The sequence below is a fragment of the Falco naumanni genome, chromosome 19 (genome assembly GCF_017639655.2).
Source record: "Falco naumanni isolate bFalNau1 chromosome 19, bFalNau1.pat, whole genome shotgun sequence".
NCBI classification, from domain to species: domain Eukaryota; kingdom Metazoa; phylum Chordata; class Aves; order Falconiformes; family Falconidae; genus Falco; species Falco naumanni.
In genome coordinates this window covers 2,885,577-2,912,282 of record NC_054072.1, presented here as the reverse complement: position 1 = coordinate 2,912,282, position 26,706 = coordinate 2,885,577, and the positions used below count along the sequence as shown (strand labels likewise).

Genomic DNA, 26,706 nt, shown 5'->3' with positions numbered 1-26,706 from the left:
GCCAAACAGTCCCCATTCAAAGGTCTTGCAATTTAAGCAGGCACTTCAAGGGAGAAGTGATCTGTCCAAGTCCCTCCGCAGGCCACAGCAAGAGGGGTGATGGAAACTAACTTCAGACACCCCAACTTCCATCCCTTCCACGAAAGCATACTCCGTTAGCACAAAGTGCTGGGTTGATGACAGGGGTGTGCCCCAAATTTACTCTTTCCTCTGCCTGACCTCTTCTTTATTGATGCAGGCTTAGGCAGAGAGCCGAAAAGGAGGAGTTGTATCTACTGATTTCACTGATGATTGTGGGCTTCCTCTAACAGTCTTTTCATTTCATCTCGCTTTGGTGGGAAACCTAGGATAGGAATGGGTTAAGACAATTCCTAGAGTTTTCTAAAGGATCTTTAATAAAGCACAAGTCAAAAAGATGACATTGGACTATAGATTTTCTAAAATCACTTAAAAGTTCTCATCCCATTCTATTTCTCTTCCCCATGGAGAAATACTCAATTTATGAAAAAAACCTTACCTTAGAGTTCTGCTTACAGATTGGTAAGACACTGTGCCCTATATAAAACCCTCTCCAAACTGCATCACATTTCCCTCAGAACAACTGCTCGTGGACAGCGGAATTACTTTTATACGTAGTTGTAATGGAGCTGACAGGCATATTTGGGTTGTCACCAACAGCTTTACTTCTCTTCCCAGCTGCAGGCTACCCTATTTTGGTACCCCGGGGTGGAGTGCAACAGTGGAAGGAGAATCCGTGTAAACTACTACTGCGCTGCCATTTCCTACAGCCCAAAAAAAGCTTCCCACTGGAACAAATAAGAAAACAAGGGTGCCTGTCAGGCTGATGCTGGACTGACATCCTAGATGGTGTTTCTACCTCACCCATCTCCTGAAAGGTACTAAGGAGAAACGCAACCTGTTGGGCAACACTTGGTTCAAAAACAGTAGATTGTGTAAATGTGGGGCAAAGCTCATTTTTAAACACTCCAGGAGTAAGAGTGCGTATGTGCTTGGAGAGTCATCAAATGGCTTGAGAATCCCAATTTAAAATCATAACAAAGCTTGAGCTTCGAAGAGCAAGGGTAAAGACTGAAACAAACAAACAAACAAAAACTGGTGGAAAAATGTAAAATTTTCTTTCACAGATTGCAAGTCTTTTCTGGAAAGGCAGACTGACTGTTTTACAGTCCTTAGCAGTTTTTTTGTTTGTTTGGGTGTCTGTCCTGACACCCACCCCCCTGTGAAAATACATTTTAAGTGAAAATTGAAAATCTTATTTCAACTTTTTAAATTAACACAATGGAAATGCATTTGCTAGAGGTAGCATCATCTGGAAATGGGACCTTTTGAAAATGGCTCATAGTTGGGCCTCAGAAAAAATTGAGGCACCCGAAACGTAGTTGCTTTTGAACTTTTCTCTGCTTATATATATATATATATATATATATATATAACCACTTACAGAATTCTTAAATACAACCTTGCTCCTGCTTCCACTGAAGTTAAACCAAAGTTAAAGGGAGTTTTGATGTGGATTTGCCCAAGATAAATCCCCAAACCCATAACATACCATACAAATGGGAGCCCTGGTGGTTGTTCTCTGCTGGAATAAATACAAAAAATCCCTTCAGCATGAGAAATGTCATCATCTGGTGAAATCAGCTTTATGCCATCTCCTGTCAGATGTGACAGCACTTGGGAGCTCATGAAAGGGGCAATTAAAAGCCACTACAGGGCAATCAGTTGCCACTTCATTTTATTTTATTTTCTTGAAATAGCTTTTGTAGGAAAGATACAAACCCACGCAGGATAGAACAACTCCTTTTGCCTAATGCATTCACAGTCACCGAGACTCAAATAAGCTGACTGCTTAAAAACAACTTGGGAGCCACAGTAAAAGATAGAAAATTATTGCTTCCTGTCATGACCAAATATTAAACACAGCACACACCTAATGGCTCTATCACTCCCCAGGGAAGAAGCTTTATGAACAATAAAATCCCGGCAGACTTGCACTGTTTGGACTTAGAAGCCTCATTATAGGCTCACTGATCCAATACAATTTACAAGCTCAATGGACTCCACTTGAAGGAAAAGCCACCAAACATGGAGTTATAAATGAAATACCCATGGAGAAATAAGCATTTATTTGTGAAGGAAATTAGGAGAGGAGATGGAAAGAAAAAAAAAAGAAAAAAAAAAAAGACAGAAAAAGCAGGGGGGAGAAGATGGGTCAGATGACAGCAGCACATTAGAGATCCAAATCAGAGAGAAAGACAGAAATTTGTAGAGAGGGAATGCTCACTTGTAGAGAGGGAATGCTGCTCCAAGACAAGCTTACATGATCCAGCATGGAACACACAAGTCTTGGATTCGACTCCTCACTGTGTCACAAACAGTCTCCTACGTGATCTTGGGCAAGTCACATGAGCTTTTACTGTCTTTAAAATTATGATCCCATCTCCAGCTGACTAAGGCAAGTTTCAGGTATACGTTATCTACTTTCTACCTCAACCTTGCCTTCATTTTACAAAGACTTTCAGTGATGTTCTGAGCAGGACAAATTATTTCATACCCTAGCTGAAAGCAGGAAACACCACGCATGAATGGGGAGGCCTTCTTCAGATGTGAAGCACTCACTTCAGAGAGGCTAAAATCCTGGGATGTTTAATGGGTTGAAAATATATGAGATCCCACCAGAAACAGATGGTGAAAGAAACACACAAGGAAGGGATGGACAGAAACAAAAGGTTCAAAAGGAAAGCAAGAGGCAGTAACCAAAAAGGTTAGGGCAGATGAAGTGACAAGTCCATAAAACCAGGTCTAGACAGAGGCCAAGAGGAATGCAAAAGTGATAAGGAAGAGTATTTTAGGTCATAAATGCACAGAGGATGCTTTTGTTAGGATGCAAATACTCTGAGATGTTGGCATTTTCAGTTCTGAGTGCAGATGGATCCAGGCAAACACAGAATCATTTTCCAAAAGTTGAGTTGTAGAGATCCCATGTCTCACATTACGGCCTTAACTGCCCAGAATTTCTTCTGTGCTGTTTGCATAGTGAATTTATCCTCAGCTCCTATTCCCAGAGGTGCTTTAGTTCATGGGAAACTCTAATTCCATTTCCCTCTCCACTAGTACCAAACTCATTGATTCTAATGGCTTCTTACACTGCTATCTCACCTGTGCTTCTGAGACCTCTTATAAATCAGCAGGCTGCATAGCCATTCAACCTCCTCACTCACTGCTTAGGAGAACACAACCCTAACTAGATCAAATTCTCCTTATTGCAGTGACAAAACATCATTTTACAAGGGGACATGGATTTTTCCACACCATGTATGAAGTCTCCTCAGAACTTCACATGGCTCAGTTAGGATTCAGCCAGCCAGCACCATCAATGTTTTTTCTCTCAGCTAAAGCACAACTAATCTAACAAGATTGGAATTCATCCATGCTTGCTGTCCAAACGGCACTAAAGCATCATGGAAGCTTATCTGACTTACGCAGAATTGCTAAAATCCTTTGGGTCTTGTCTTTATTGGACTTATTTTTTTAAGGCTTCCAAGCAGTAGTAGCAATAGTCAGTTTTTATTTCTTTAAATTATCTGTGTCCTCTCTCAGACTTAACCATGCTCCCCTTGCAGTTCTGAAACCAGAACACACGCTAACTGTTCCAGTTACAGACGCAGTGGGTCTAAAGCAAGCAATATTGGTGAACACTCCCACCCTTACATTTTTCCCCTCTAACGTATCCAAAAAGGCAAAGCACCCCATTCACAGGGCTCAGGTGAGGTCCTTAGGACAAAACAGCCACACAGTCACATAATGACAGTGCACAGCTAGAAGCACACGTGTATAAAACACTAGTGGGAACGAGGTTCCAGTTCCGTTAAATTCCTAATAAACCTGAGCTTGAAATCAGCAGTGACTTCAACTCACCTATTTTTTCCTTAGTTTCAGAATCAGTAACACCTTCAGCCCAGGCAGCAGCAACTAACAGTCTGAGGGGAGAGTAACTTTTGAAATCACTCCAAAACTATCTCCACCCTAACAGCCATGGTGTCCCACATGACCGTAGTATTTCCATGCATCAATTTTCAGCATATGTATCTTTGTGTTATCAGTGAAAGCTAGAAAAGCACACACTTACACTTGATTTACTGTTAAACAGAGACTATGTGAATGGCACCAAAAATACAGGGAGCCTGCAACAGAGAAAAAGGAGCAGAATCTACGACTTCCACAGTTCAAACTAGTTCTTTAACCACAAGTCCATTCTTCATTTTTTTAGTGCACTCAAAGAGATCTTTAAGCTTCTTTTGACTCACCAGCTTGCTGGAAAATCTGTTGTCTGTCGACATTACAAAAAAAGAAAAAAAGATTAAGTGACCCAAGCTAGTCGCCAGTTTTCTCCATTTACAAGCTTTAAGTGACTGTACACATCAAAAATTCCAAGATACTTTGGACAGCAAGCTAGCAAAGAAATTTTGCCAAAAGGGGCAGGGGAAGAAACAAACAAACAAATTACACACAAGGAGAACCACTTGTCAAATGGCTAGCATAGTGCACTTTAAGTTACTGACTCCCCACAAACATCCAGTCTACTAAAAAATTCATAAAGAGACAGATGGCACAACAGCAGCTCTTTGCAGGAGAGCTGGGTTTAGCAGTGAACAAAGGACTTTGACTCCCTAGGACAAGAGAAGAGATCAGTGTGGGTTTTGGAGGCTTGGAAGGGGGGATTGGAGCATGCAGGGAGCTGAGGAGGGCTGCGGCTATCTGTGGTTCCTAGTTTCACCCCACAGCAGCAACAGATTTGAGACATTTATTCTACCTTGGCAGCCTTACAAGGAGCATGGAGAACGGAGCAGGACAAGAACAATCCAATTCTGCCATGTAGATGAAATCTTCCTTGCAGTATAAACATGAAAAATAAAAACAAAAATTCTCATTCAAGGATCTGAAACCACTTTCCACAGCTAGGTAACTGCTAACACTTTGGTTAAGGGGGAAACTGCAGCACAGAATTGTTTGACTTGTTTGAAGTGACAGGGCAACTTGGGATCAGTGGGAATTTGATCCAGGCCTCTCCGTTCATGCTGTTCTGCCTCTAAGCATTAGGAAGTATCCTTGTGTTACCCAACAGGTTTTGAGATCAGCCTGAAAGGGAGATGGAAGGGATAAAGTCCTTTTTAGGTGGCTGAGATTAAAAGGGGAAAAAAAGAAAAAGGAAAAAAAAAAGGGGGGGGGGGGGGGGGGAACAGAACAAAACCACACCATACAAACCCCAAAACAAAAAACCCCAGGATATCCAGAAGTCTGCATTTATTTATTTATTTCCGGCCAGATCCTTCAAGATGGAAGATAATCTATATGCTCTTTTGTCATTTTTTACATGGAGAGAGAACTTTTTACAGGGACAGAGAACTGGGCTGGGGGGTGGGGTGTGCGTACAAGACAACATAAAGCACACTTCTATTAACATGGACATCTCTCACAGAGCACTTGAACACACAGCATGGATACTATAGAGGCACAGTCAGAACGTTTAAGCCTGGCAACAGCTGTCTTTCCTGAAGTGAATTTTAGTGCTTGTGCAATGTGCCAGCCAGCCAGCCTGGAAGAACTCTGTTTATCCATACAGCAGGTAGGGCATGGCTACCAGCAGGGAAGAAAGCCCCCACCTGTGCTGTGCCATTTCTGCATTGAAGGGATGGACCCCTATAGCACAAGAATGTAATCCAGTCTCTTCTGCTTCTTTATAGAGATGCTAACAAGCATGCCAGCTGTGTTCGTACTTTGGGGTTTTTCTTTAAGAATAAAAGCCTAAATTTAGCTGGCCAATATTGCAGTTCACCACCTACGGAACCTCTGTGCCAAGGGTGAGCTGGTGCGAGCGGCTAGAGCTCTGCTGGCCCAGCTGCAGATCCAGCCCCACGCTTCCACCCACTGCTTCGTGCCTGTCTCGACCCACGGTCGCATCCCACAGCCCAGCGACGCGCTCAGATCCCACCCATCTCTGCAACCGCTGCCCCAGCAATGACTGCAATAAATAAATGTAAGGTGGTAACAGACCCCATTCAATTCTTTACAGGACAATTAGGAAAAGTTTACGTTAACAGTAGGAGGAACTGAACCCAGGATCTCGGATGCTTAAAAGCAACAGAGCTAGGACTTCACTCCATCAGCTCAAAGACAGCGGAGGACTCAAAAGCCTCCACACAGCAAAACCATAAAGACAGCCAGCTACACTCAGCACAGAGCTCATGCTTGCGTGTTGCAGTCGTGTTCCAAGTAATTTCCCCTGTAGTAACAAAAAATGTCTGTCCCATCCCAGTTGCATCACGTTGTTTAATTGAATTAAGATGTTTCATTCAAATTACATAGAAATTTCTTTTGACTATTTGTCTTTTATTAAAAGAAGAATAAAACCAAAAAAACCGCAAATAAGTCATTCAACTGAAAAAGTCACTCAGCTCTTCCCAGTACCCTGGAGGCTTCAATTAGATCACAGCTTTAATAAACTAGGTAAAGCACTAAGAGTAACAAGCGCACAAATTAACCTGCTTAAATCTTCACGAAACAAAAAGTTTAAAAAAAAGAAAGGAACAAAAAGATCATTCCCACTTGATAAATGGGGAATTTGCATCCAAAACTATAAAAAGCTTACGTAAAGTGAGCGAGAAAATCTGCAGTAAAATGAAGAAATAAATTCACTTGCAGCATCCACGACCTCTTAAAAAGAAACTTGGTCTTATGATTATTTGTGTAACTGGGGTGGGAAAGGTAGCAAACTAATTATAATGTAGGCATGACAAAACACAGTTTTCATTTGGGAAGTATCATCTTCAAACGAACTAACTTCCACCCCTGTATCTGAAGCCACCCCAACCCATCCACTTCATATCCCCGTCTACAATTGCAACACAGAAGGAAACGCTAGTACGCAAAGTTCACGCTCTGATTTCCAGGAACTACAAAGGAACGTTAAGAACCACCACTTCAGCCATGAGGAAAAGAAACAAAAACTTTTACATTTCTGAAGTCTCAGTACCTCTGGAATTGGTAGGTTTACAACTCCAAAAACTAAGCAGGAAGACAGGATGAACAGAAATTAAGATCATTTAGAATCCACGGGTGCTATGAGCCACCATGGGAAGACACTAGAATCAATTTAGCTCCAGTTAATTTGTATCTTCTACGCCAAGTTAAAGCTTGCTCTAACATTTTGAGAAATAACCATGGCTCGCATTGTCCAAAAAACTAGAGTGCATATTTTGCAAATCCTTCTGGACTAAACATCTATCACGTAACCTCCCTTCTGTGTTCTGCTGGTCCTTTCAGTCCCGTGGAGTTATGCCCGTTTCTGCTTTTTGATGCCTGCAATAGCAGCATTGCAGGATCTGAGCTGTATTGTTGATGTTAAAAACAGAGGCAGCATTCTGAAGTCAGATTCTGATCCAAATTACACTGGAATTCTGACTCTGAATGTTGCAGGAACCTAAATACTCTAATGTATCCTACACAGCAAATTTCAGTGAAGAAGCTCTGAATTCTTGTGCAGAATTCTTATAGAAACGTGCTGGTTTCCAAGAGTGAATGGAAAAATGACTGCAACGTCCCGAGGATCTAAATCTAGTCCCCAGAGCAAAGGTCACCACAGAAATGTTTTATTCAGCATAAGAACTTTTGGAATTCATTCAAGGAGAAGCAAAAACCCAACAACAACAACATGGCTGACATTTTTTTCCCACTGAACTATTTCTTCCTCTTTAAAGGAAATCATAGTTTCTATGATTTGGCCTAACACCAATGAATTGTGCCTCCCTACAGCAATAAAGAGGTAAACCAACACAATAGTCTAAGCATCAGTCTCTGGAAGCATAAAAAGCAAGGAAGCGCAGAAAGAAACAAATAAAGGGGACAACACTGTACTGCTGATGGAGTTATGTATGTTTTTGCAGCAACTTACAGCACAGCCCCTGAACTCAGCTAAATCTGGTGCATGTTTAGTACAGTGCAACACTGGATAGCAGGTTAGAACCTCAACAATTCTGAATGCTTCATTGGTCTCATGAGGTTTGTAGGATGCACCGATAGCGTGGTCACAAGCATGCAATGACAGGACAGCCAGCTGGACCAGACGCAGCCACTTAGCTAGCTCAGGCAAAAAAGAAAACCAGTCAGTTGCAGCAGCACAGACATTGGTGCCCATCTCTACCCAGCAGCAACGCCTCTCCTCGGTTCTTCACCACCCTTAGGGGGACCCAAAGTAGTTAATTTAAATTTGTGCCAACTCATGATAGAAGTATACCTCCGAGTACCATACAGAGCTTCCTTCATCTTGGACTCTAAACCCCTCTACCCTGCAGCTCCTTCAGCATTGAGGGAACCTGCTTGCCTCGCACAGGCTGCTTGTACAGTAAAACAGCTTTAAGATTAGTAAGGTGATGCCCTCCCAAACCCCTCAAGAAGTCACTGCCTTTGTGGGAGTTGCAAATCAAACGCAGAACTTGCTAGACCTAAGCTATACACAGCTCAGCCTAAACCCGGGTTCCATCTCTTCTCTCACACCTCGTGGTAGTCACCTACTAGAGCTTCGAAGATGTTGGTCTTTTCTACGCTGCACAATCAAGCGATGTTTTAACCATATCGGTCCTCAGACACAGCTGGAATTACAATGCAGACGGCATCTCCTGAGTGCCAACCACAATTTTCTCACACACTCTGGCAGCAGGAGCAATGCATATTAATTAACCTAGGCTCAAAGGGAGAACCTAGCGCCTTCAGACAACCAAGTTAATCTCTGGCCTCCATTTTCCTTCTTACTCTAAATGGAAAGCTCTAGTCCCATTTCACTTTGTGTGCACTGTTTAGGCATGGATCTGCATGACACAAACGTGGTTTTGTAAACCCTTCTCTCTCGATTTTACTGGCTTTTTTCCACTTCTCTAGAACAGCTGCATTGTTACATGACAGATTTTCACATTTACCTGTCATTTCAAACAACTAGAAAAAAACTTCATTCCAATTATTACTTATGTTTGAAGAAATCCCATAGTTCATTTTAAACTAGGAAAAATAACCACCATGAAAGCAACACTGAACTGAAAAATCCTACCATATTTATTGGCCTGCATGTTGCAGAGAGCTGCAAGCTGCATTTCAGAAATTATATTCCACCTTAAGCATATTCTTAAGCATAGATGTTTTCTTCTAAAGAAGCCATATAAAGACTCCCTAAATAAATAAGGACCCTGCTGCCAGATTCCCAAGCTAGTTTAGAACACACATGACTCTCCAGCAGAGTCTTCTGCTTCTTTGAAAGACAGAAATATTAGCCCCATTGAACGTAGCTTAGGAGAGTGGACTGTTTAGTTAAACTCTTAAGTAGTTGCACTAACTGCTGTGGAAATGTCAGAGGATGACAGACTAGACAATGAATTCCTCTGTGCACAGACACGTGCAGCATAACTTTGTTATTATATTCGCATTACATGTGTTGATTTGGATGTAATACACAGGTTTATCTCTCACTCCTCAAATCTTCTTTAACTGGGTAAAGTGGTGGAATAGGAATAACTGTACAGAAGATGGAATCATTTGCTAGATCATAGAATTGTTTCAGTTGGAAAAGACCTTTAAGATCATCCAGTCCAACTATTAACCTAGCACTGCCAAGGCCCCACTAAACCATGTCCCCAGGTGCCACATCTACACATCTTCTAAATACCTCCAGGGATGGTGACTCAACCATGTCCCTGGGCAGCCTGTTCCAATGCTTCATAGCCCTTTCAGTGAAGAAATTGTTCCTAACATCCAACCTAAACCTCCCCTGGCACAACTTGAGGCATTTCTGCTTGTCCTATCACTTGTTAATTGGGAGAGGAGACTGACCTCCACCTCACTACAACTTCCTTTCAGGTAGTTGTAGAAAGTGAGGAAGTCTCCCCTCAGCCTCCTTTTCTCCAGGCTAAACACCCCCAGTTCCCTCAGCTGCTCCTCACAGCACTTGTGCTCCAGACCCTTCACCAGCTTCATTGCCCATCTCTGGACACGCTCCAGCACCTCAGTGTCTTTCCTGCAGTGAGGGGCCCAGCACTGTGCACAGGATCCGAGAGGCAGGCACACCAGTGCTGCGTACAGAAGGACGATCACTGCCCTAGGCCTGCTGGCCACGCTGTGACACAAGGCAGGATGCTGGTGGCCACCTGGGCACACTGCTGGCTCACGTCGAGACAGTTGTTGAGCAGCACCCCCAGGTCTTTTTCTGCTGGGCAGCTTTCCAGCCACTGTACCCCCAGCTTGTAGCGTTGCATGGGGTTGTTGTCACCCAAGTGCAGGACCCAGCACTAAGCCTTGTCAAACCTCATACACCTGGCCTTGGCCCATCGACCCAGCCTGTCCAGACCCCTCTGTAGAGCCTTTCTGCCCTCCAGCAGATCAGCACTCCCGCCCAAAGGCTGCACTACTGATCAGTGGCACAACAAGAAAAAGGTTTTGCTTTGAATTTAGCTTCTATTTACCACACTGTTCACTAAACCATGCTACCCCCAGACAGCAGTGCGGAGTTGTAACCATTCCTTTCCTCTGTAGCCTAAACCTGAAATAGCGACTGCCCTTAAAACCAAGTCTAACAGCTTTATCAGGCTGTACCCGCTATTTCTCTCATTTGCCTTATTATTGCCACCACTGAACTCCAGATTTCACTTGCAATTTTGAGACACACAGACAGAAAGATGAAAGGGAAGAACTGACACTCGACAAGAAGCTGCCAGACGAACCTAGAGGATGCTTCCATGCAAAAGAAATGCCTACAGGCAGAACGCCTATTGCTGTTAGCAGGGGAGTTACAAATAAAAGTTCTAGGCTTAGAGCAAGTTAGGAAAGGTTAGGACTCATTGACCACACAGATGACTTGAGTTGCACATTTTACACAGAGTTGTTGAAAAGTGTAACACTGTTCTAATAGTTTCACTTCCATTTCATTTTACATCAACAGATCTCAAATCCCCACAGAAAGCATCAGAATCTTCATTTTGCATGGGAATGGACAGCTTGCTCAAGATGACAAATTCAGTTAGTGGTAGTGACTACCCCCTTCGCAGCCTCAACTCATAGGTTAATAATACACTGCCTTACATCATGCTGCTTCTCCAGCAGTGAGACAAGTTTCAGAAAATTCAGGCTTCGGGCTGGAAAGTTCCCAAATGCAGATTCATACCAAACATCAACACAGCCAAAAATAAGCTACAGATTTCATAGGAAAGGTCAAGATGGCATATCTAGGACTTCTGCTCCTAGTCAGGAAGCTGCCCCACACACCCACACAAACAAATCAGTTTGCTGGAATTTCCAACTTTGGCCCCAACCACAACTTCTAAGTACAGAATTAAAAGGGAAAACCATGGGGTAAAATGAGTGGAAGAACCCCATCATATCGTCAAAGCTTCAAACTTATTTAGATTAACTCTGTGATGAAAAAACAAAAGAAATAATTGTAAATCTTTCTTCAGACCAGCTTGACCATTCTGAATGCCAAAGCAAATTCACATCAAATATTGTAACAAATAATGCTTAGTAGAATGTAGGCAGAACATGCCAGGCACATACAGACATAAAAAACGAGTCCACAATCAATCCATTTCAGCATCAGCTCTCCACCGGCCCCATGTACCACCTGCTACAGGGAAAAGAAACTCTTTAAATGGTTACTATAGGAGAGTCTGGGGGAAAAATATTTCTTCCTGAGTTTTCCTTATTTACTGTTCTCCTTCTGGAGGTCTTGGTTGTGTATTTCTTTTGGGAACAGCTCTGGCTATTCTTTTCTTTGGTGTATCTTGCTGAACTCCAGATCCCAAACACCTCGAGTCAGTGAGTTCCACAGGCTTGTTTTCTAAGCCTCCACAAATATGATTTTCAACGTGCCAGTTCATTGCTGCTCTCCCTTATTTATATTATTTACCTAGAAACCAGCAAGCAGAACCTAGACCTGGATCTGGAACTGAGTAACATACAGAGCTGCTGTTCTACATAAAATTGCTCACAAATTCCAAACCACCAGTTTCAACCCTGTCTAGCATGTCATGATTGTGCTTTCACTCCTTCCTTCCTCCCCATGTATCTACAAAAACATTGTTACTTCATTAAAGAAGCTTCTAGATTGCTCAAAGGTTTATCTGTGTCAGTAATCCAGTTGGATCATATCCCTAGTGAGCAGAAGATAATCCAGGTGCATACACGGAATATTCGGTCACAAAAAAAGTCATACACAAAGATACACTTAATTTAAAAAGATAAACGTCAACAGTTTTGTCAAGGTAACCCTAAAGCTAACCAAATCTTAGGCTGGCATTTTTGTAAAGAATGATGAAACAGAGACATCCCCGCGTGGCAGACACTGACAGAGAACCATCAAGAAAGACCCTCAGCCACCTCAAAGCGCAAACAACAATTTGAGGTTTGGTTTTTTTTTTTTTTGTGTGGGAAAACGAGGATTTCTCTCCTACCTGTCAATGATCACGGGGTCAGACGGAGTCTCGTTTCTGTTGCCACAACTTTTCTTCTCGCAGCACCGGCTAGAGAAAGAAAACCAAGATTTAAAAAATTGCCAAGACAGCTGATAGCAAGGCAACCAGCTAAAGGTCTTGTCTGCTAACCTTCAGGGCTCAATATATGCCTAGGAGTAACCGAGAAAATTCTGGCTAGGCTTTCCAGAAGGAAGAAGAACTAAGAGAATAGGGTGCCCAAGTCAATTCCACCTGGAGTTTGGCGCTTGGCTCCCCGTAGCATTTTTTTAAATTCCCAGCTGAAACCAAACAGCAATACAGTCACGCTTTAGACTGAGGTACTATTTATAAAGGCTTAATAAACTACTAACAGATGTCATAATGACATTGCAGGCATGAGTATCATGTGTTCTGTATGGTTAAAAGTCCATCAAAAGAAGGTGTTAGAACTGACTATAAGCAACCTAATGATCTGTTATGTTCTAATAACAGATTTGTTGATTATTAAATATCTAGTAACGCCTAACTTTCATATGCCTGCAGAAAACTTCAACACTGTAGTAGCACCGATGAAAAAACAGCAAATGAACATACTTAGGTCCTACAAAGGATTTGAAGAGATGTTTTTCAGGCTGCAATTTCATCTGTAAATCCCTTTGCAATTGTTTCAGTGATGATAAACCCTTGAGATTAGGCATGTATCTATACACATTTTATACTGTGTGGCCGCCAACACAACTATACTGAAGTTAGAACTCTCTCTTATAAGCTCACAGCATAAATATATTTATCTGACTTGGTAAGAAAACACAAGATAACGCTGTCACCCTCAGGAGCTCACAGTAGGGTATGTGTTGCAGAATGATCTCCACGTCACGTCCGCATTGATGTATGTGTGCATGCACACATATGCACAGAGTCAACTATGTGTGTATGCACACCTACCAATGCATACATATTAACACAGATGTATCCAGAGATGGTACAGAAGAATGCAACCTACACTTGGGAACTACTTGAAGTTCTTCACTCCCAGTGAAACTTTCTTCAGAAAAGAACAGAAGGAAAAACAACAACAACAAAAAAAAAAAAATCGAGACAGGTCATTATTTGATTTCCACTGATATACTTACTGACGTGGACAACGTTCCTTGTATATATACCAGCTGAGTATCAGAAGTTTAACAGACTTTAAAAAACAGCCCTTGCTCTGAAACTCTCAATTCTAATGAATTTGTAGCAACATAAAAGTCTGTTAGAAGATGTAAGTCATCTTGATGCTCAGATAGTTTGCTCCAACCAAAGCTAACGTGGGAGGGGGAGGATGGAGGCATCCAAAACTTGAAGTTGACTATCAGAAATCCTATATGCCCCAGAAGTCACCAGACCAGATTCTGCCTTAAGTTACACAAATGTCTTTCCAAATTATGTTAGTCACATTCTGCTGAGGTTCTTCAACTTTACACATATGGAATCAAGAAATTGTTTGGGGTTTTGTAAAGTGATATAATAGGTGCTGAATATATTTGCAAAACTCTATAGTCCGTCCAAATCCTGCACTTTTCCAACTGGGGAGCAATTCCAAGCAGAGGAATTTAAAATAAATAAATAAATAAAATGCTTGAATTCACTGAAGGCAGTACAAAATATGAAAGAGTAGCGCTTTTTCTTAAATGCCTAATATTCAATTATAAATACCTAAAATAAGCATTTAGGCAAAAAAAACCTCTTTCACATATGAAAAATTTCAAATGCATGCGTTTTCTCCTTAAGTTACAGCATGTGCCAGGAACTTCCCATTTGCAAGTTGAAATTGCCCAGCAAGATGAGATACAACTAGCAAATCTATTTGAATAGCAGCTCTAACTGTTTCAACATTTCTACATTCCCTTTGCCTGAAACCTGCACTTATTCATCGATGCTAGTCCTTTTAAAATAAAAGGATACACTAAATATTTAAAAATCCCTGGGGCAGACCCTCTAGCTGCTGTAAATTGTCATAGCTCCATCGACTTCAGTGAAGCTATGGTAATTCACACCAGCTAAGAATATCCCACTCTTTCCTTCCCCCAATTTTGTTTTAAGTGCTTCTCTTATGCATTTCACTGCCTAATGATTGTTTATAAAGAATTGCATATTTTTGTACTAAAAGCCAAGATGTGAGATATTTTCTATAGAAAAAGAAATAAACTCCCAAAAAAAGCAGAAAACCCTTGTTCAGAAGAATAAAAATTTAGCTTGTCCAATATAACAATGCATTGGAAATAACACCAGGAATAAATGACTTGCTGGTTTACATGCCACTATAATAAAACAACAAAAGGAACTCAATTTTTAGAATATTGTTGTAGTGTTTTGGTTTGGGCTTTGGGGGGGGGGGGGGGGGGGGGTAGGGGTGGGGGTGAGGGGAGGGGTTACAGCTAACTGAAACAGCAGTCATTTCCTCTCTTTGCGGTAATACTAAAGGAGACATCCTTTGGTCATGTAACTTATGCAGATGGCCATAAGAAATATTTCTGATTGCAGTGCACCACAGTAACATTCCAGCAGCACCTCCACCACATCTCGTCAGCTCCTATACTCTTCCCAGAGAGGTTACCATTTCTTGGCGTAAGTGTTTTAGAATGAGTACAACACGGGTGCATTCTAAAATGAGCCTATCTCGGTTTATTTTGGTTTGCACAATTCTCGCAGTTAGGAACCTCACATTTGTAATACTTAAAAATTTCCCTTCTAAAACTGTGGCTTACACCTAAAGTTCTCCAAATATTTTTAAAATACCTACATTCTTATCACACTCAGGTAACAGATTTTTGATAGTGCGCTAGATTTTTTTCTCTTTGACCATAATACTTTTTGAGCTCAAACGTATCTGAAAAAATTTCTCAGTTAGGAAAAACAATCGCTTACTTCCAGCAAATGAGTAGTTCGCAATGGAAATCAAGAGTACTTTTACAGGCTGAGGATGTTTGAGCCCAGCATTTCAGCAAAAGTACCTCTCAAATCTTTAAATCCCTGTTTTCAAGCATTTCATCACAGTATCCAAGCACCAACATTTCCACTGAGTTTGTTTTACAAGTGCTATCTTAAACTGGAACAAGCCAATTCTTTTAAAGTCAATGGCAAAAATCCCAAACTCTGGTGGTCCAAGATCAAGCCTACAGTACTCTCATAAAGCAAATTATTGGCATGACTTCACCGATATTTACACTTCTGTTACAATGTTGTGCTAGGAACATACCTTTAGAGATGCTCATTTGCTTCAACAAGAACATTGAGGTCTAAGACTTCTCTTTTCTACACCTTTGCTTATTATACTTTCCCCTCTAACTAGATCTATATGGGGAAAATAATGGTTTACACATTGTGAACAGTCCTGAAAAAACCTGGAAACACACACAGAAAAACAGAAAGCTACCACAGACAACACCAGATCTACAAACGGAATGCTCCAGGAGGCTCACGTCAAAGGCAAACTTGCATCCTTTCCCTCCTTGCCCTTGACTAAAATGGTTTTAAAATTCAACCCTCAGCTCCCCTCCCCTCACACTACCCCCCCCACCAAAAAAAAAAAAAAAAAAAAAATCTGTCTCTAATTTCAAACTCAAATAAGCTCACAGCATGGTGGCCTTTGTTTTGTTTTCTTCTCCCCAACTCCTCCCTGCAATTGCATAACAAAAGTGTCTAAATTCACACCATCTGGCCGATAAAGACACAGGCCCCAGTGGCCGCCTGGCCCAGCTGATTAGAGCTCCCGTCTAGTCTGAGCCTTGTGGCGAAAGTCACAGCTGTGGGGCTTGCTTGCACTCAATACAACTCTGTTATTAGCCAGCTGTAGGCCCTGAGACTACTTCTGTTCAAATTATAATACCTTTTAACCCTCTGAGCATTGAGGGCATAGGGGGTTGCTGGCAGCGGCATAACAACTAGTTTCCTCTTAGTCGATAATTGGAAGAAAAAGAAGAGGAGAAAAAAGTTATTCCAGGAGAGGAGAATGTTTACCTTGATTTCCAACCATCGGAGAGAAAGGCTGTGTATTTAAGGCAGACCCAACTAATAGGAACAGTTCCCATTAGGCCGTAATAACCCAAATGGAAAATTTCAGATCTGCAAATAAATAAATAGAGCCTCTCGCTGAAAGCACTAATTATTGGGAGTTGAGAGTTTAACTTTCAATTGGTATGACAGATTGTTGTAGCCGTATCAATATTTAGACAACTTTCCTGCTAAGCATGCATCTGTCACTGTCTGAGTGGAGGATGCAGAGTTTTGGATGCACTTGTCTCTATACAGCAAGAATATCTGCATGTGTGATTACACACACAAAAAAAAAAAAAACCAAAAAAAAAAAAGCCTACCTTCAGCTAGCAAGGCTTGGAAGAAGAGCAGAAAGACAGGCAGACCCTTCTTTTTAAAAACAGTAGGCATCAATTTGGACAGCAGAGCGGGTACATTGCATTAAATTTTTATATACCGTTACTAATGCAAACTAAACTAGGGGCTTTAAAAATTGATGCTGCCACTTTAGCGGCACACAATGAGGAAGATTTGATTATTGTACTTAAAAGAAATAAAATAAAATGTCAAGTTTAACTGGAGTTGGATCCATTCCCTTGGCATTATTCAAAGTGATACGTGTAATGGCTCTTCAGAATATGCGGCATCCTGTTCAGAGATACTTTAGGAAAACATGACGTTTAAAACCAAACGTCTTGATTAGGTTACAGAGCGCTTTTGATTTCACTCACTAATCTGTGTTTTACATGGAAAGGACGTCTCTGAGTTGTAATTCTTCCTTGGTTAATCTATCAAGCAGAAGAGCTCAGTATAATCAGAATAGCAGTTTACATTTGTAAAACACTACCTTAAATCAAGCATGGAATATGTTTATAGGCATCAGTAGAAGTCAGGTATATAAAAGCTGAACAGAGCATTTGATACTATAAAGGCGTGGAGAGGAAGCAGGGGAAAAAGCCAAATTATTTTGAAGTACTTTTGGCTGGGAAGGTGCTGGTGTTTGCTGAAATAGTTTAACTTCTAAAATAGAACTGCACTCTCTCCAGGAAGAGTGGAGAAAGATGAAGTATGCTAACTGTTATTTTGATATGACAAACCAGGACTCAACTGCATAGCAATTCAAAGATCTGTCTTCTCTAAAGTTCACCTAGTTATAGCAAAGACTTTTAAACAACATAGATAACATATATATTTAAATCCACACACAAGTTCTAGATATACGCAAAGGTATATATGTTACTTTCTGGTACATCTTTGCTGCTACACCTACAGGTCCTGGCAGAGCGCACAGCATGCATCTCTCTACATGAGATGGGCTGTGCTCCTGTGTACGTATGTGAATCTTGGTTAAAAGTAACAATGATCATTTTCTTAATTAACGAGAGAAAAGCACAACAGATAAACGCTATTCTTATTGTATTTTAAAAGTAATGGAATAGTTGACATAATTGTTAAGTACTGAAACTGAGACCCTCTCTTAAGAAGAAGTCTGTCTCAATAAGCTGCTCTTACTACTTTATTAACTTAAAAGGCTACTTTAAAAAAAATTGAGTAGCAAACTGCAACATTAAAAGAAGCAACATTCAGTCCAACAGCTTAACCCCTTCCCACTAATACAATAAATCACAAACTGTGTTTAATAAAAGTCAAGATTGGGTTTGCCTTTCATTTTATGAAAGAACATTCTATGCACAATTTAACACATTCTAATATAAGAGCATTGACTGTTTGCATTGTTAGATGTATTGAAAAAAATTTAATTATGCAAGAACAGGAAAAGTAGTAAGTTACCATGGAAGCACAATGTACATACATAAGGTACATGTAATTTCAGACTTATACAAATGTTATTAAAAACATCCTCAACTCATTTTACCCTCTAATTTATAACTTTACATGCTAAAAGTAGGGTCTTTTTTAATTAAAAGGTGGAAGCCCCCTAAATAATGCTTACACAGTATAGAAAAGAAAGATTTGTGTTCGGGTTTGATGGGATTCTTTTCTGGTTGGAGTAGAACTAAGCAAAATTAAAGAACATTAATGGTGATAATTCAATTAAGAAAATTAAAACATTTCAGCAGAGAAAATTGCATGAAGAATGCCTTTCAATTTCTAGGTAAAAACCTGTAAATTAAACTGCTAATTCTCAAAAGATGAACAGGAATTTTGTAAGAAGTAAGCATATGAGAAGTCTTGATTTAAACAACACATACAAAGGCCTAGTTTAAAGCAAAACAGTGCAGCTCAGACTGCTAAATCTCTTGCAGTTAAAAAAAAAAAAAGAACCCACGCCACAAATAAAGAAAACCCATATATCTGTACTGAACCCAAATCAAATATTATCCGCATGTAAAAAGAAAAGCTTCCTACACAAAGAATCTCTCTGATTCAACAAAACAAATAAAAGCAAACTCTTCCTACCTACAACTTCATCGGAAAGGCTGTTTTGGCACCTATGGAAACCGACTTCACAAATGGTATGTCGTTAATAAAGTCATCTTACCTGCACATGACTTCATGGGTAAGCAAAACTCTGCACATTTCAGGATTCTTATTCTGTCCTTCATAAGTTATGGGCTACAAAAATTAAAAAAAAAAAAAAAAAAAAAAAAAGTGATAAGCCAGTAGCATCAGAGGGTTACTTACTGGTCACAATATTCAGATGTGAGGTGAAGGCTTTTTACCATTGCTCACCATTCCTTGCAAATAAATACCTTCCCCAAAGACTTTAGGAGCAGGGAAAGCAGCTTATATGTAAATACTGAGAAAAAGTGGATCAAATCCTACAATCCATAGAGGGGGGAAAAAGACTTAAGAGCATTACTCTTCGATTGCCCTCAAAAATAAGATCTGCAATACAGATGAACAAGATAATAAAACACATGCGGGACAACATTAAGAGAAAAGGAAGGATAAGGTGGGACAGGACAGCACGGCACATAGGAGCTCTGTTCACCTGCTTAGTGACTGAATCGATGAGTCTAACATACAGATCCTGTTCAGTCCTGACACCTAGAGCGAGACAGAAGAGTAATAAATAATGCTGTTACGTACAGCTTTCCCTAAACATGAGAACAAAACCATTTAGTTTCATCTAGTGCTTTACTGAACATCCTCAGAAAGACCATTTAGTTTTGTTTCCCCTAGCGTGCTTCCCAAGCCCATCCACACCAGGTAAACCTCAGAGCCCATCCCTACACTGAAGGGGCACCAGGCAAGGGAATTTCTGTGTGTTTTAGAAATCATAGTGACAGCACCTACAAACCTTGCCTGACTATGCAACCTACAGAAGGTGACTGGAAAGGGGACTCACCGTTGCTATAAAGGAGTTGGAGCTTGTAATGCGTACCGTTGTTCGTCTTTTCATTGCCTTGCTCCTGAAAGATAGAATTTAAAAAAAAAAAAATTCTTGCAGAACTTATACTTGGCACATTTAAAATGCAAAAGCTGATAATCGTGATGGAAATTACAACGGAGTTCATTAAAATTCTGAGAGGTGAATCCACTGATTGGGATGTATTAACCTTCCGAATGACCCAGGACAAACTACAAAGTACTGCTGACATCTTTTCCTTGTAAGAGTTCAAGAACTTCTTTTCCTCTCTTATTTGCTGTTATGCTCTCAACTTTTTCAAGTCAATACACTGAGACGAATTTGTACATTTCAAGTCAGTTACATCAAGCAGATTGATAGTAGGAAAGCTCAGTGGTTTTGGTTTGAATGTGTTCATTACTTTGCCACAGTGTTATTTTGAGACATTATTGATATTTATTTCCTGAACGTTGTGTGACAGGGATGTTTCTTGCATGGTTTTTACTGTAATTTCCTAGAAGATAATTACTTATGAGCATCCTTCATAATTCAAAAAATCTTGCCCATGACTAAGAAAATAATTCTTAAAACAATGTGAAGCAGTCAACATATGGATTTAAAATCCAAAAGCAAATGCTTTTCAAGTCCTGCCATTGACTTTGGAGTCTTAAGAAATACATATAATCGAGCTCAACAGATAATATGACACATTACAGGTCAGATTCCATGTCTATTAGAGTACTAATAAAACTAGGCAGATCTGGTAGGTACCAAAAATAAGAATAAAGATAAATAAAAATTTAAAAAGGCGCATTTATCCCCCACGTTTTTTTTTTAATTTTATTTTTAGTAGGTATATGAAATTCCCATTGTACTCCCGGTACAGCAGAGGCTCTCAAGCCTTTTTAACTACGGCAGCACACAGAGGGCAACAGCTCTACCAAAGCACCTGAACCCTTGACAAAAAGCTGGTCGTATTTTATTAGGGACAACAGGTATTAGAAGTTCGCAGCTCAGTGAGAGAGAAGAAAAGTCAAATTTGGAGAGGAAAAAAGAGGATGAAGAAAGATAACAAGCCTTACTTTATCATTTTCTACAAAGTCCACAAAAGCTGTCCTCTCTATTTCCACGGGCTGCCCCTGTCTGTCGTAGAGAGCCAGAACAAAGTGAAAGAAATTGGATTTCCTCAAGTTGGAGGGTGGCTGCTTTTCAAAGTGAGCTCTGGACAAAGCTACTCCGCTGTGGAGGAAACATACGGGATGGGGTGTGGGGGGAGAGACAAAGACATTACCAGGTTGTGCAGCAGTAACAGCAAAACAACAACAGAAAAGGCAGCACACGTTCGGAGAGAAGCCGGGAATCGCCCACCTTGTGCGAGTGCCGCACGCAGGAGGTTACAGGAGTCACTTGTCACCGGCGGCCGCGGGCGCGCACGGCGGCTCCGCGCTCCGAGCCGGCCGGGGGGGCTGGAGCGGCTGCGGGCCGGGGCCGGGGGACCCCAGCCCGGAGCTGGCACCGCACCGCGCGGCTCGGCCCCGGCGCCTTTGTTATGCTCCGAGGACAAGGAGAACTGGCAGAGCCCGCACGGTGAGGGATGGGTTATCGCCAAGCGCTTTACTTCCTCCTCTACCTCCTCGCAATGCAACGCGCGGAGTGGGAAGCAGATGTAACATGTCAGAGAGTCTGGAAGTGCTATCTATACATCCCAGCATTGCTCACTTTTCCTGCAGGAGAAGACAAGCGACCTCAAAACGTTTCCTACAAGCGGACTGTCAGCTTGAGGGCACGTACATTTTAGGTGAAAGACAACAAGTTTCAAGCAGAGCGCCCGCTTCCCTCAGCAGCGAAGTTTGTCAGTGTAGTCTTTAGCCACTGACCTATTTGAACTGACGCCTGGGTCTTCGATTTCTGATTTCAATTGAAAGAATTTAGACTCAAGTTAATTAGCCCTTGCCCAATTCTCATCCCTGACTGCAGAAAATGCAGTGACATTTCCCACAGATCAGCCGCCTGAGGAAAGGATGCTTTTGCGCATCCACGACACCTCCAACTGCAGCTCCATTTCTTAGAGAAACTAGCTGCAGCTGCCTCTCCGTAACGCCGATTTCTACCTACTGCAGAGAAAATAGGTGCACACGAGCACCTCCATATTACTTAATACACAGATTAAGTCTACCTGCCAGACAAGTTAGGGTCAGAACTGCTTCGGGTTTCAGTCCCCAAAACAGTTCCACTGCATTGGCAAAAGTGGTTTGACTCTTTCAGGGAACTACGGATGTTTCCCTGTGTTTTCCATTGCCAAACAGGTACGGTGTGAACTCACCACATCCACCACAACTGCACCTAGTTTGGGGCTTCCACTCATTCTGCATGTAAGAACTGGGATTTCTTGGTTTGTTACAGATCTCTGAAGAAAACCTGGCGATGCCACAGAGCAGCACCATGCGACTGCACCTCCACTTTCCTTTTACTTTCGGTTTCCTCAGGAATAAACCTCTTCCCTCTCCCCCCCTATCCTCCCCCCCCCCCTTCGTATTTATTAAACCGTCTATCGACATTCATAAAACTCTTGATAACTCCTCCCATAGAGCCTGAAAAACCTTGCTCACGGCTCATGCCGTGGGTGGGGGCATAGATGTACTATTTCTATAACGTCCCTGTTTCATTTGAAGTCCCATCTGCTGTTACATGCCCTTCACCTTGTCTCTATACTAAATAAAACCTAACTTATTCCCGGGACCAATTTAGCCTTCCCCTTTCCCGACGCTACTACCTCTTTTTTTTTTTTAAAAAAAAAAAAAAAAAAAAAAAAGTATCTAGAGAGCGGGGGGGGGGGGGGGGGGGGGGGAACCGCACCACTTTTAGGTAAAAAAGGGTTTTCATTATCTTACTCCCTAATGGGAAGAGACTGGAATAACGGTCCTGTGCTGACTTGGCTGGGAAGGGAAAACGGGGAGGGGGGGGGGGGCGCTAACCTGCCCGAACAAATAAGAAGCACGCAGAGAAGCCCCCGGCTCGGTGTGCCCGGTGGCATTCGGGACGGGCAGGCTCCGTGGCACAGTGTGCCCGGTGGCATTCGGGACGGGCAGGCTCCGTGGCACAGTGTGCCCGGTGGCATTCGGGACGGGCAGGCTCCGTGGCACGGCAGGCAGGTGCTGCGGGCAGGCAAGCGGGAGGGCTGCAGGCAGGCTGGGCTGGCAGGGCTCCCCGCCGCAGTGCCAGGCTGCCGGCGCCCCCTCCCCTGGCAAACCGCCCCTTGCCCGCGTTACACAGCCAGCATTGGGCCCACTACGCACGGTAGCTGCACAGCCCTCGAATTAAGTAAAACAAGATGGGCCAAGGAGGGAGGGCGGGGGAAAGGATCTACACTGAAGTTAATTCTAACTTGGTCCGCTCCTATTCGGCTGTCTGACCCAGAAAGCTGGAAGGGATAGCCTGTACCGCTAGGTACAACCAGTCCACCCACCCACAGACCTCCCTCGTGCAGAAAAAGAAAAGGCGATCCGATCTCTCGGTCATCTGATCCCCGCGCTGGATTTTAGGACTCTTGGTGCTCTCCGGTTTTGGAGCGCTTCTCTCTAGATCTAGCTGCGCTACCTTGAATTTTCACTGACTAGAGACCGGGAGGGGGACAGAAAGGGAGAAAATAAATTTAACATCAAATGGAAACCACAACAGGGAGTAAAGAAAAGGCTTGCTTAAAAAAAAAAAAAAAAAAAACCAAACAAACAACCGGGGGGGTGTGGAAAAGTAGGGGAGAAATAGTCACGGTTACCTTTGTGCCGCTACGTTTGCATCCACAACCCCAACGTTTCTGACCCAGGACCTGACGGAATCCATTTCAGAACCTAGAGATTTATCTTTCAGAATCGGTCCTCTTCCTAAAGTATCTTGAATCCCAAACATTTAAAAAGTCTATTCCAACTAGCAACAGTTTCCTTTTGGGAGATAAGGGAGGAGAAAAGAAAAAAAAATAACAAAAAAAAAAAAAAAAAAAAAAAAAGACGCAGCCTTTGAAACTGACACACACAAATCCCAGGAAAGTGGAGAAGTTCAGCTTTAAAACCAACTTCTTCTGCTTTTAAATGCTACGTGGTTTTAATGCCTTCAAATAGGGAAAAAAGTTTTTTCTCTTGCACAGTAAAAGTTATGCTGATTCAGTCTTGCCTGGTATCATCATCCTTCAAACGCAGAAGAGGAAACTGCATCCAGAAACTGATCGCTGTTAACAAGGATCACCTGTTTCTCAGCAGACACAAGGATTGATTGCTGCCTAATCCAGAGGAAAAAAAAAAAAAAAAAAAGCGGGATAAATTGTAAAAGAAAGGAAGAAATGGAGCTAACGAGAGTCTGATTACACACTACGCCTGGGAAGAGACGGTCCTTCCCAAACCGGTCACCATGAATGGGTTACAGCAATGGGAGCAGACATACCGGGAAGGGGGAGGAGCCCGCGCCCAAATAAGGGGTGGATATTTGCATAGCCAGCCCCGATTGGAGGGCTGCAGGCGGTCCTGCCGCCGCTCCGCACTGGCTTCAGCTCCCGGCTCCGAGCAGTCACCCCCGGGGCGGGGGCGGCGAGGCCGGAGCGGGCCGGCTGCCGGCGGGGCAGGGGCGGTGGCGGTGGCCCCGGACCCGCGCTAGCCCCCGCGCCCCGCAGCCCGGCCGGGCGAGCTGCTGGTTCAGCGTCATAGCCCGTCAGCCCCACACCGAACAGTCCCACCGCACGGCGATTGTACTGCGTTAAAAGCAGCGGTCTCTCTCCACCCGTTCCGCGCTGTGCTAAGCGAGCAATCGCACAGGTAGTTGGCCGCGCTGCTTCAGGCGCGGTATTTTGAAAGAAAGAAGCGCTGAGAGGGGCCGCAATGGGCGGCAGCAGCGCTGCCTGCGGGCGTGCATGCAGAGCCCGCGGGCGAGGACGAGCGAGGGACTGCAACGCGCCCAGAAGCCCCCCAACTTGTCACTACAGGCGGGCCGTCAGGTCTAGCCCGAAAACTTTTAATAACATGCTCTGCAGGCAAAATCTCCGAATCATGGAAATCGGAGCTCTCCCCAGTCCGGCCCGCTGTGAACCAGGACGGTACCTGGTCTGGGGTTTTTTTGTGTTTTGTTTTTTTTTTTTTTAAACCACTCTGCCTTGGCGATATTTTCCTCCTGGCCCTTTTGTATTCTGATCTGTGTATAGATCTGCCTCTGAAATCTATATAACACCAACGCGAAAACAGATTTCAAGACAATGAATGCAAATCTGTGCTCAGAGACCATCTGCCAGATGAGGGAATCAGATGTTCGGTAGTTAAAGGGACAGCACAAGGATTTCCTTGACTCATTATGAGCAGCTCCTCTCTTTAACCTGCTTTATTTTTTTTTTAAACGGTATAGAACTACAATTTCCATTTCAGAATAAATCCTAACTCCTACCATCCACGTTCGGTTGCACTTCAAAAAGCCACCTTTCTGTTAAACGCTAGATTATTTTCATGGAGTTTCATACAGTTGTCTCAAAAAAAAAAATCGCAAATTTAAATCTTCCCATAAAACTTTCATTAAAATGTATCCTTAATTCAGGCACGATCAAGGGCAAAGCCAGGACTCCAAATTACTCTGTCTACATAAGTGACAGACATGGTATCAGATGAACTAATACATCTCCCACAATCTTTGTTCAAGGAAATTTTCCATGCTAACCCACCTCCCCAAACTGATAAATATGCAGTGAGTGATTTTGCCAGGTTAGCGAAAGGCGAGGCTGGCGTTATTTTAACGTTAAAGAAAAGCAACAGCGGTTTGATGGCGTTCTAGAGTGGAGGCCAACCTTTCAAGAGGTGAGTTTAGCATCTTTGAGATGCAATTTCTCAGTACAAAAAAAGCCCAATCCCACCAAACAGGGTAAGATGTTATACAGAAAGAAAGTAAGAAAACAATGTAAAGACTAAGAAGTGAGAAAACTATGTAAATGTACAGGCGGAGGTAAGGCATATTATGATGATTTTTTTTTTTAACTATTTCGCAATAGGCGTGGGTACATTTCCTCGAATAAAAGCCCCCTCTTTGTACTAGGATCATTTTTGGCAGTGCCACTCTGACCGTTTCTGCGTTTATTCTTAAACCTGGGGCAGGGACGGAAGGGGAGGGGGACGGAATTCCCACTCGATCTAACCTTGGCCGATGTATTCCTAAAGAGAAAATGTTTCCTAACAACTGAGGTCCCTCGCTCGCGGTGATAAAGCCGAGTCTGTCCCTCTCAGGCATTACAGGGAGCCCGGTCGGATCCAGCCCAGATGCTTGTTCAGTTCCAGCCCAGCGGCTGCAGCGGCCCGGGGCGCGGCGGGGCGCGCACGGCGGGACCGTGCCAGCCTTGGGAACAATGGGGACTCGTGTGCCGCGGCCCCCGGGAGCCCGGCTTTTAGGGATTCATAGCGGGTCAGAGGGCAGCGGCGCGGGTCAGAGGAGACGCACTCCCTTCGCCCCAAACAGCTGCCACCAGAATTTTGCACTTCGGGGACAAACGAACGGAGCCTTCCCCTCTTGCCCCAGCGGGGCCTGCCGGCCGCGGGGCAAGCCACCACCCCCCCCCCCACCCCGCGGGGGGAGCTTTGTGAGCGCCGGGGAAGCGCTGCGCCGCGGGCGGCACAGCCCCGCGCCTGCTCGGCTCATCGACTCCTGCCACAGGACGGGCTTTCAAGGGGAGAATTTGCTCCCCCCAACTAAGTTTCTCTCCTTCGCAGCGTATCTTAAGAGGACAGGAGTTACTAAGCACTTCTGACATTATAAACTCCCTTTCTAGGTTCCCCGTTTCAAGCACTTGGTTTAACAACAATTCGTGAAAAGCCCATCTCTCAGACTCTTCTGATGTAAATTCGCTGA

General features: G+C 42.9%; 1 protein-coding gene across 10 annotated transcripts in view; it reads right to left on the bottom strand.

The window, feature by feature from the left end:
• The window catches only part of EBF2 (EBF transcription factor 2), a 144,304-nt gene extending 120,493 nt beyond the window's left edge, over nucleotides 1-23,811 (bottom strand). For 8 of the 10 annotated variants that reach the window (XM_040617878.1, XM_040617880.1, XM_040617871.1 and 5 more), the window contains exons 1-6: nucleotides 23,615-23,745; nucleotides 20,922-21,078; nucleotides 19,840-19,903; nucleotides 19,483-19,538; nucleotides 19,030-19,103; nucleotides 12,510-12,578 (exon numbers count right to left, since the gene is read on the bottom strand). In XM_040617878.1, coding sequence (XP_040473812.1) covers nucleotides 12,510-12,578; nucleotides 19,030-19,103; nucleotides 19,483-19,538; nucleotides 19,840-19,903; nucleotides 20,922-21,078; nucleotides 23,615-23,745 — 551 coding nt within the window. Of the gene's footprint in view, nucleotides 1-12,509; nucleotides 12,579-19,029; nucleotides 19,104-19,482; nucleotides 19,539-19,839; nucleotides 19,904-20,921; nucleotides 21,079-23,614 lie in introns of all 10 variants that reach the window. The other 2 variants (XM_040617872.1, XM_040617876.1) reach the window with 2 other exon arrangements.
• Nucleotides 23,812-26,706: the final 2,895 nt, after the last annotated feature.